Below are 10,755 nucleotides of genomic sequence, written 5' to 3' on the forward strand. Positions count from 1 at the left end.
AAGACTGCATAGGAGGAGGAGGTATGTTACTGGGCCTCCCAGGCCTATGCTACAATAGTAGGATCTCTAGAGGACACAGATGACAATAATCATAAATTATGTTTTATGAATTTGTTAAAAACACATCTAATTAATAGTTCTTGAAAATCTTCTGAGCTTCAAGATTGTGGGAAGCAAAGATCATTTATACCATAGTTTCCCCACCATAGAAGACACAGGTGTTTAACCAGGAAAGCTGAAGGCAAACAAGCTATAAGCAAAAAAAAATATAAAAATTATAAAATCCATCATAAATTTTCAGTTAGCATCCTTCTAAGGTGGAAAGAGCTGGGACAAATCATCCAGAAACTTAAATATTTCAGTATATAAACTTCAAAGTGACTAGCAAAATTGTATGATGTAATATTGATGGGAACATCAGGGGAATGAAGGTGTTACTATCTTAGAAGACAATGGTTTCACCAGTATTTACTCACAAGACAGCTATTGTAATGTACAGCAAAATATACATTAGTAATCAGAGATTATAGTATGCTGAAAATACCTCAATAGATTTATTTTTAAAATTATGTTCCCACTTTTGTTTACAGACAAGCTCAATAATAATGATACAATGGTACATAGAATAAGGACCATGGGACTCTGAGCTCCGTGGAACCCTGCTACACAACCTGCTCCAATACTGAGGGGACCTAAAAGAACCTTTATCCAACAACAGATGGAAACAGAGGCAATGACCCACATTGGAGCACTGGACTGAGATCCTAAGATAAAGCTGAAGAGTGGAAGAACTGAGAGTATGAGCAAGGAATACAAGACCATGAGGGATTCATCCACTGAGGCAGTTTGCCTTCGCTAATGGTAGCTCACTAACTCCAACTAGACTGGGAGTGAATGAGCACATGAACTAGTCCTTCTGAATGTTGGTGACAGTTGTGGCAGACTGAGGGGCCACTGATAGTGGCACTGTGATTTGTCTTTACTGCATGTACTAGCTTCCTGGAATCCTTTTCTCTTTGGATGTATACCTTGCTCAACCTAGATGTAACAGGAAGGGCACTGGACTTTCCTGTTATAGGAGGTGGCGGCCCCTTGCTTGTCCCTGCCACACACCTGGCTTACTTATGAAATAATTACAAAGAAACTGTATTAATTAAAACACTGCTTGACCATTAACACTAGCCTCCTTTTGGCTAACTCTCACATCTTGATTTTACCCATTTCTATTAATCTGTGTTCACCATGAGGTCGTGGCTTACTGGGAAAGGCTTAGCATATCTGACCTGGGGTCTCCATGGAGTCTCTCTGTCTTCTTTTTTCCCTCCCAGAATTCAGTTTTGTCTTCTCTGCCTACCTAAGTTCTGCCCTATCAGGCCAACTAGTTTCTTTGTTGATTAACCAATGAATGCAATACATAAACAGAAGGACCTCCTACACCACAATGTGATGGGGGATAGCCCACAATATACAAGCCTTTCTCTAAATCCCTGAATGGCACAAATTGGGATATCTGATATTCAGATCAAGGATCTGTGATTCACATATCATTGCAGGGACCACAAAACTTATTTGCAAGTGAATTGGTGTAAGTAAAAAGTCTGTGGAGGAAATGATAGAGAGAGAAATGCATCTACATGATAAAATCAAAATCCTGTAAACTTTTAAAATGTGTTTGAATACCTTGGTAGAGGTAGGGTATTTTATTTTAGCCAAAAAAAATGATTATACACCAGGGATCTGAGGAGACCAGAATAGATCCTAAGAGCTACAAATTACAATGTGATTTGACAGCATTTCCAGAAAGGGACTTGAGGCTCAAGGACACCTTAAGCAGTATGTTAGCCAAGAACATCCTGCAGGCTCCTGAAGCTCAGCTGCTATCTCTAGCTGCTTAAGTTCCATGGTATAAGTACCAGAGTATAACCAGGATCAATGTTAAAACTGATGTTCATGTTTCATGTGAAGATGATAGAGAGATGGAGGAAATCAAGGTTAATGGTTTATAGGATCTACCAGCGTATTCCTGCATGATCTGTTGGCTTTTACTAAAATCCTAAATTCTTCTCTAACTGGAGAATTAATTGAAGCTCTGTTACAAATCTAGGGACCTCACTCCCATTGATCTCTGAATCTCTTCCAAATTGATCCTGGTACCATAGCATAGCCATGTCTGCCCTGTGTGTTGCTCTCTATCTTGTTCAGATGAGATCACAAATTGTTTAGAAAAATAAACATTACAGTAGAAAATAGGACTTCAAAAATATTCAGACGCATTAAAATTAGTAAAAACTAAGTTTTAGAATATTGCAATGGTGAGTCTCTGTCGGCCATTGGTACTGCCTGCTGGCTCTGAGCTCTCTGTAAGTAGGTTTTATACAGGATCACTTTGGAGGTCCATCACAGTGTCTCTGGTAGAGTAGTATATGTGTTTGTTCTCAGTTTGCACACTGTTAAGTTTTAAGAAAACTTGGTTTTTGGAGATGTCCTGCTGATGGTGATCTAGGATTTGAGAACTGAATTATAATCATTTCATTATACCATATTATTCCCATTAACTCCAGACTCTTTCCTGGAGCCTGGTGGGCCCAGTGTACATGACAGCTGGTTAATGAGAACACATAGACAGTGCAGGTGAGAGACAGGGTCTTGGTATGCTGTGATGGCTGTACCATATCAGTTACTGACTCCTTCACCTGGAACTGGGATAGTGTACCTGGGGAAAAGCAACATCACCATCAGTCAAATATTCCATACATGATGTACCTGGTTCTCTCTCCTGAACCTCTGAAACACTTACAGGTGGGACACGTCAAAAGGCAGAGGAAGACCACCAGGATAGCCGTGCTTTGCTGGAGCTCCAGTGAGGAGGAGATGGGGCTTCTCAACTAGACCATGGCTTTCATTCTAAGCCTGAGGGCTACTTTGCATTGGGGGAGGTTCCTGAAAGGATAATGGAAACCAGGAGGTTTCCCTGTGTTTTTCAGGTGACTGACTTTTGCTTCTGTTTCCCAAGTGAATGGATTAAGTCTATATTTCACTATGCCCAACCATCAAATGCAGTATTTTCAATAATTAATGAATTTATTTTCTTGAAAAACTTTCAACACAATATATTCTGATAAGTAATTACTTTCTATCTTTTTTGGAGATCCTGCCCATCTCCCCATTACCAGATTTTCATAAAAAGTCAGAGTTTTAAGAGTCTTATATGAGGACATATAAGCATTTGTACATGTAGTATACATTTCCATATTGACAGTTAATGGTTTAAAAATCCATAATTAGCAATACATTTTCTTTTAAAAATTATTATATGTATATTGATACATATTTGCTTTTACAGATTACAATTCTTTTATCAATGTACAGTGATAATATTCAGGACTCCAAGTTTGGCTCATTGTTAAGGCACCTGCCTCCAGTGTTAAAATCTTAGCTTAATTCATAACACTTAGCTTAGAAGCTGGGTATGATGGTTTATCCTATAATTCCCAGCACTGGAGGCATTGTGACTCTAAGTACTATAACTCTTGCCAGCCAAAGATTCTGTATCAGCATTTGTGCTCCAGGTTCACTGTAATATCCTTACTCAAAAATAAGATAGAAATCAACTGCTAATCATACACAAACTCCATTCTAGCCTCCTGACATATGTGCAAACCATGTACTATGCACACACACTCTAACCAATTAGCATTTCTAGCCATTCTAACATTGTCCTTACTTGTCATTGGATTCATGGTTTGTAGTTATTCACAACTGTGCCATGGATGCTGTAGACCTTGGATGAACTGTTTGCTACTGAATCCAAGAGATGAACTCCTGTAGACTTGGTTCTCCTCCACAACTTTATTACTGCACTTCTCACTGTGGGCACTTCCATTCCTTTTCTAGTCATAGACTGGCTCATTGAAGACTTTGAAAGTAAGTATGATGTTTGTCTAAGTGTTTAATTCCTATTTTTAAGTGAGTTTGGTTCTTAAACTTAAGGCCTTTCACATGGTCACTAAGCACTCTATGACAAAGCTACAAGCCTACCTAGCTCAATCTTATAAAACATCATATTTTTGTACATAAAATAATTTTTATGACTGCATTTATGCACTACTAAAATAAACACCAGGAAACACAATTACTTCTTCCTTGACACCCAGCACTTATAACTGATTCTGTAAAGAATCAATTTACTGCCGGGCAGTGTTGGCACAAACCTGTAATACTGGTACTTGGGAGGCACAGACAGACTGATTTTTGTGAGTTTGAAGCTATCATGCTGTACAAAGAGCTAGTTCCAGGACAGGCTCAGAGAAACCCTATCTCAAATACACCAAAACTAAACCAAACCAAAAAAAAAAAAAAGGATCAATTTGCGGAGCATGGATTTTGAGAATGTTGGGATATAGAAGATAAATCAAACTAAATGAAAAAAAAAAAAACAGAAGGAAGAGTATAAGGAGAAGTGGAGGGAAACTTCACCCTCAGCTGGTGACTCCTATTCTGAGTCTGAACTCTATGATCCTTTTGAGACTACTTTGTAGTTGAAACACAGCATGTTCTGGATCTCACTACTAATGTCCAGTAACACACACCTGAATGAAAAAAAAAATAAGAGCAGACTGCACATATGACTGTCTGCCACACATCTAAAAGAGGAAGATAGGTCTTTTTGAGCTGAGTTCTCTGCCTCTGGTGCTTTGAGGGTCACTGGGATATTAAAGACCTGAAATGCCTTCAGAGCCTTGATCAGGGTAAGGGAGGCTCTGGGTCTAAAGTCAAAACTTGAATCCCAGCCTCTCTGTTCACCTGATCTCAAGACAGGATTCTGTGATCAGATTATGCTCTGGTAACCTTGTTAATGTAAATTATTTATAGATGATGAGAAAGTATGCATCTCTGAAGCAAGCACACAGACACTCAGACATATACACACAGATGGACATACAACAGAGACAATCCTTCCTAAAAACGCACACACACATATTCATGAGAAACCAGCACACTGATTTCCAACGTATTGGCACAAGTTTGCTTTCCCACCAGCAATGGATGAGTGCTCCCCTTACTCCACATCCTCTCCAGCAAAGGCTATCATCGGTGTTTTTGATTTTAGCCATTCGGACAGGTGTAAGACGGCATCTCAATGTTGTTTTGATTTGCAGTTCCCTGATTGCTAAGGAGGTTGAGCATGACCTTAAGTGTCTTTTGGCCATTTGTACTTTGTCTGATGAGAATTCTCTTTTCAGTTCAGTACTCCATTTTTTTAATTGGGTTAATTGGAATTTTCGTGTCCAGTTTCATGAGTTCTTTAAATATTTTGGACAGTAGTGAAGATCTCCCATTCAGTAGGATGCTTTTTGTCTTAGTGACAGTGTCCTTTGCTTTACAGAAGCTTCTCAGTTGTAGGAGGTCCCATTTATTCACTGTTGCTTTTGTTGCCTGTGCTACTGGGGTCATTTGGAGGAGGTGGTCTCCTGTGCTCATATGTTGCAGTCTACTTCCCACTTTCTCATCTATCAGGTTCAGTGTCGTCAGATTTATATTGAGGTCTTTAATCCATTTGGACTTGAGTTTTGTGCATGGTGATAAATATGGATTTATTTTCATTCTTCTACAGGTTGACATCCAGTTGTGCCAGCACCATTTGTTGAAGATGCTTTCTTTCTTCCATTGTATACATTTAGCTCCCTTGTTGAAAATCAGGTGTTCATAGTTTTGTGGGTTAATATCCGTTTTTTTTTTTATTCCATTTGCCAACATCTTTGTTTTTATGCCAGTACCAAGCTGTTTTGATTACTGTAGCTCTGTAATAGAGTTTTAAGTCAGGTATGGTAATGCCTCCAGATGTTCCTTTATTGTACAAAATTGTTTTTGCTATCCTGTTTTTTTTTCATATAAAGTTGATTATTGTTCTCTCAAAGTCTGTGAAAAATTTTGTTGAGATTTTGATAGAGATTGCCTTTGGTAGAAATGCCATTTTTACTATGTTGTTCCTACCCATCCAAGAGCATGGGAGATCCTTCCATTTTCTAGTGTCCTCTTTAATTTCTTTCTTCAAAGCCTTAGAGTTCTTGTCAAATAGATCTTTCACTTCCTTGGTTAGTGTAACCCCAAGGTACTTCATGCTATTTGTGGCTATCATGAAAGCTGAAGTTTCTCTGATTTTCCTTTCTGCTCCTTTATCCTTTGTGTATAGAAGGGCTACTGATTTTTTTGATTTGATCTTGTATCCTGCCACATATCTGAAGTTATTTATCATCTGTAGGAGTTCTTTGGAAGAGTTTTTTGGGTCACTGCTGTACACAATCATATTATCTGCAAATAACAAAAGTTTGACTTCTTCCTTTTCAATTCGAATCCCCTTGATCTCCTAATTTTGTCTTATTGCTATTGCTAGAACTTCAAGCAGTATGTTGAAGAGATATGTTGAGAGTGGGAAGCCTTGTCTTATTCCTGATTTTAGTGGATTGGCTTTGAGTTTCTCTCCATTCAATTTGATATTACCTGTTGGTTTGTTGTATATTGCTTTTATTATATTTAGATGTGATCCTTGTATCCCTAACCTTTCTAAACCTTTATCATAAAGGGGTGTTGAATTTTGTCAAATGCTTTTTAGCATCTAATGAAATGATCACATTTTTTTTCAGTTTATTTATATGATGGATTACATTGATAGATTTTATATGTTTGAACCAGCCCTGCATCTTTGGGAATCAATGTACCTCAGGATATAACAATACTACTCTTGGGAATATACCCAAGAAATGACCAATTATACTACAAAAGCATTTGTTTAATTATGTTCATAGCAGCATTATTTGTAATTGCCAGAACCTGGAAACAACCTAGATGCCCTTCAATGGAAGAATGGATAAAGAAAGTGCAGAATATATACACATTAGAGTACTATTCAGTGGTAAAAAATAATGACATTTTGAATTTTGCACACAAATGGAACGAAATAGAAAACAGTATCCTGGGTGAGATAACCCAGACTCAAAAAGATGAATATGGTATATACTCACTCATTAGTGGACTCTAGATGAAACAGAGGACATTAAGCCTATAGTTCCCAAGCCTAGAGAAGCTAAATAACAAGGGGAACAAAAAGAAAAACATATATAGATCCTCCTGGAAATTGGAAGCAAACAAGATTGTCAGGCAAAAGTTGGGAGCTTGGAGAAAGGTATAGTAGTGGTGGTAGGGTTTGGGGAAGGGGAGAGGGGGAGAGAGAAGGGAGAAAGGAAAGACTGGAGAGGACTTGGGGAAGTGGGAGGGTGGAGATGGAGGAAGTGCGGATATAGGATCAGAGAAGAAGATACCTACATTAAGGGAGCCATTTTAGGGTTGGCAAGAGACTTGGCTCTAGAGCGGATCCCAGGTGTCCACAGGGATGCCCCAGGCTAGGACCTTGGACAGCAGAACAGAGGGTGCCTGAACTGGCATTGCCCCACTATCATACTGATGTTTATCTTGAATATCACCATAGAAACTTTGTCTGGTGAGGAATGGAGATAGAGACAGAGACCCTCATCAGAGCAATGGACTGAGCTCCCAAGGTCCAGTTGAAGAACAGAAGGAGTGAGAAGATGAGCAAGGAAGTCTGGACCGCGAGGGGTTGGTCCATCTACTGAGTTAGTGTGCCTGTCAAATGGGAGCTCACCAAATCCAGCTTGGCTGGGAATGAATGAACATGCGGTCAAACCAGACTCTCTTAATGTGGCTGACAATGGGGGCTGACTGAGAAGCCATTGATAAAGGCACTGGAACTTGTTTCTACTGCATGTACTGGCTTTTTGGGACCTTAGTCTATTTTGGATACAAAACTTCCTAGGACTGGATGTGTGTGTGTGTGTGGGGGGGGATCTTGGACTTCCCACAGGGTAGAGTTCCCTGACCTCTCTTAAGGAGGGAGTTGGAGGGAGAAGTGTGAGTGGAGGAGCAGAAGGGGAATGGGAGGAGGGGAGGAAGTGTAAATTTTTGGATGGAAAAATAAACAAATAAATAAATAAAATTTTTAAATTATAATTAAAAAAATCACACACACAAGGGCAGATAGTTATATGTATATTAGCATCACATGATACTTGAAAATATTCTTTTTCCAACCTATGTTATTCTACTTAGAAACAAATCACTGTGCTCATTCATAATGTATTGTAAATTCTTTGATTTATCCTACTACCGTCTCTCCTCTTTCTCTCACTTCTTTAACCCTCTGTCCTCTCCTAGTCTCATGTCCCTTATTTTCTCTCCTCCCTTCTTTCCTGATTTACTGCACCAACTCTGCTTCTTTTTCTGCTCATCCAGACGTGAGATTAACCTTGTGTAATTCTCTGAGGTGACCCACAGTTTTCATAATGTTTTAGTAGAACCACATTCCCATTTCTACAGCACAAGCGTCCCTTCCCCTTCATTCCAATAACACTTGGTCTCATTCTTTCCTTGGGGAAATGGCACTCATATCATTGGTTACAGGAAACTAATTCGTTTGGGGTTAAGATACATTTCTGTGGTTATGAAAAATGTTAGCTTTATGTAACCTCTTCTGCCCACTTTCACTGTTCAAGGTGAAGCATCCCAATCAGAAGATGGAGGACAGAACAATGTGTGTCCATGTGGATGTCACCTCTCAGCTCTGGGTTCCTAGAGCTCTCTGTTAACTTCCTGCCTCAGAACTTAAAGAAGTGAGAGAAAGGAGACTTTCTTGGAAAGAAAATTTAAACTGTTCTCTTGGATGACAGAAATCTTGCTATAACCTTTAACAGGGAGTACTGATGTTTCTACTCAGTACTTTTAATAAAAATGATAAATATATTTTAAAATATTACCATTTGAATATAGGTCTCATATAAACTATACATTGGGTCATTGGGCCATAACACAACATTGAAAGAGAACTTTTTTAAAAGATACACTGTTTTAATTAGGGGTAGATGTTTATGTGTGGAGACAAACAGATACCACAGACTCACATGTGGCTCTGAGCTGCCTCACCTTTTAGGGTTTACAGTCTTCTTTGGCTTCATTGGGAACTTATGCTGATCACTAAACAGGATTATTTTGCTCTGTGTGATGATCTGCATTTTCTTCAGGTAAAAGCACATCCTAAATTTAAAAAAAGCTACTATAATGGGGCTGTGAAAAACATTTTTTTTTTTTGCCACACAAGAACCCTTCAGTGTATTCTGAACAAAGAATTCAGAATCCATAACTAGAAAAAGAAATGGGTGGAGCAGCCAAGCAATATACCATTTAGGGAATGTGGAGTCAGAACTGTCACTGGGATTCAGTAAACAACCAGACTACTCAATCGTTGAGATCCAGGCCCTGTGATAGAATCTGTCTTAAAGCAAGTGGTGCAGATTTTTAAAGAAATGCATCATATGTCATCACACACACACACACACACACACACACACACACGGAGAGAAGTGAGAGAGAGGGAGAGAGTAAAGAGGGAGAGAGACTGAGACATAGAAAGAGATAGGGATAAAGGGAAACGGGGAAACACTTTAATAAATAAACACATACAACACAACTGGAACCACAAATTTAAATAATAATTTGGACATTCAAGGATTATTACACACTATACCTTAGAGAAAATCTCTAAGTGTGATAAGGAGAGGCAGTGCAGACACAGGGAAGTCCATTCTTCTCTAAGCAGGCTCTTCTGTGACCTAGCTCTCTAAGTGCTCTCAGCGCCCCCTGCTGGTCCCGTGTTCTCCACAGTGGTGTTTTTGTCTGAGCTCACAGTAACTTTCACTCACTGTGTCTCTTGCACAGTAATACATGGCTGTGTCCTCAGACTTCAGACTGCTCATTTCCAGGTACAGAGTGTTCTTGGCATTGTCTCTGGAGATTGTGAACCGTCCCCTCACAGCCTCAATATACCAGGTGCTATCACCATTTGTATTAATACGTGCAACCCACTCCAGTTGCTTCCCTGGTGCCTGGCGGACCCAGTCCATGTAATAATTACTGAAGGTGAATCCAGAGGCTGCACAGGAGAGTTTCAGGGACTTTCCAGGCGGCACTAAGCCTCCCCCAGACTCCAGCAATTGCACCTCACACTGGACACCTGTAAACACAATGAATTCTGGTTAGAAAACTGTCACAGAAGACATTTTTTTTCTTTCTCATTTCCACACAACACACAGCGTCTCATCATTATGAATTACCTTTTAAAATAAGGGCAAAAGAAACCAATATGAGCCCTAAGTCCATGGTGAGTGTCCTGTGTTCAGTGCTGAACCCTGACTGGTAGGACGTGGAAATCCAGGGCTTGTCTCCTCTGCCAGAGCTGCAGGGTCAGGACAGGGCTGGATTTTATGGGCACAAAGAAGCCTTATTTGCATATCTTCCTGCCATAACAGGCTCTGTAGCTGGACCTGGGTAGAAGGCAGGACTCAGAGCAGATATAAGACATCATACACACTGATGACAGTTATAGAAACTGAAGCACTAGTGTAGCTCTGTGTACACATTTTCCTTGTTAGGGATTCACCACACTTTATTTAGTTCTCTTTTCACCATATGCATGGAAAATGTTCTTGTTGCTGTCTGTCTTCCTCTCAGTGATTGCTGTGGGGACATATTTATATTTGTAGCACTAAATTGTTTGCATCCTGAAATTCTTCCTATGATCACTTTCTTTTCCTTGCTTTATTTTTTTTTAATTTTTTTTTATTGAGAATAGGAAAAAAAAGTTTCCACCTCCTCCCAGCCTCCCATTTCCCTCCCCCTCCCCCCACT

At 39.5% G+C, this 10,755-nt stretch overlaps 1 gene segment (V, D, J or C); it reads right to left on the bottom strand.

Annotated features, from left to right (window-relative positions):
- Positions 1-9,698: 9,698 nt before the first annotated feature.
- Positions 9,699-10,290, bottom strand: LOC126495651 (Ig heavy chain V region 6.96-like). The segment is given in 2 exon segments: positions 9,699-10,081; positions 10,182-10,290. Coding segments are annotated over 2 exon segments (429 nt in total).
- Positions 10,291-10,755: the final 465 nt, after the last annotated feature.

The sequence above is a fragment of the Alexandromys fortis genome, unplaced genomic scaffold, assembly GCF_014885135.2.
Source record: "Alexandromys fortis isolate MF-2015 unplaced genomic scaffold, M_Fortis_MF-2015_v1.1 scaffold_547, whole genome shotgun sequence".
Classification (NCBI taxonomy): domain Eukaryota; kingdom Metazoa; phylum Chordata; class Mammalia; order Rodentia; family Cricetidae; genus Alexandromys; species Alexandromys fortis.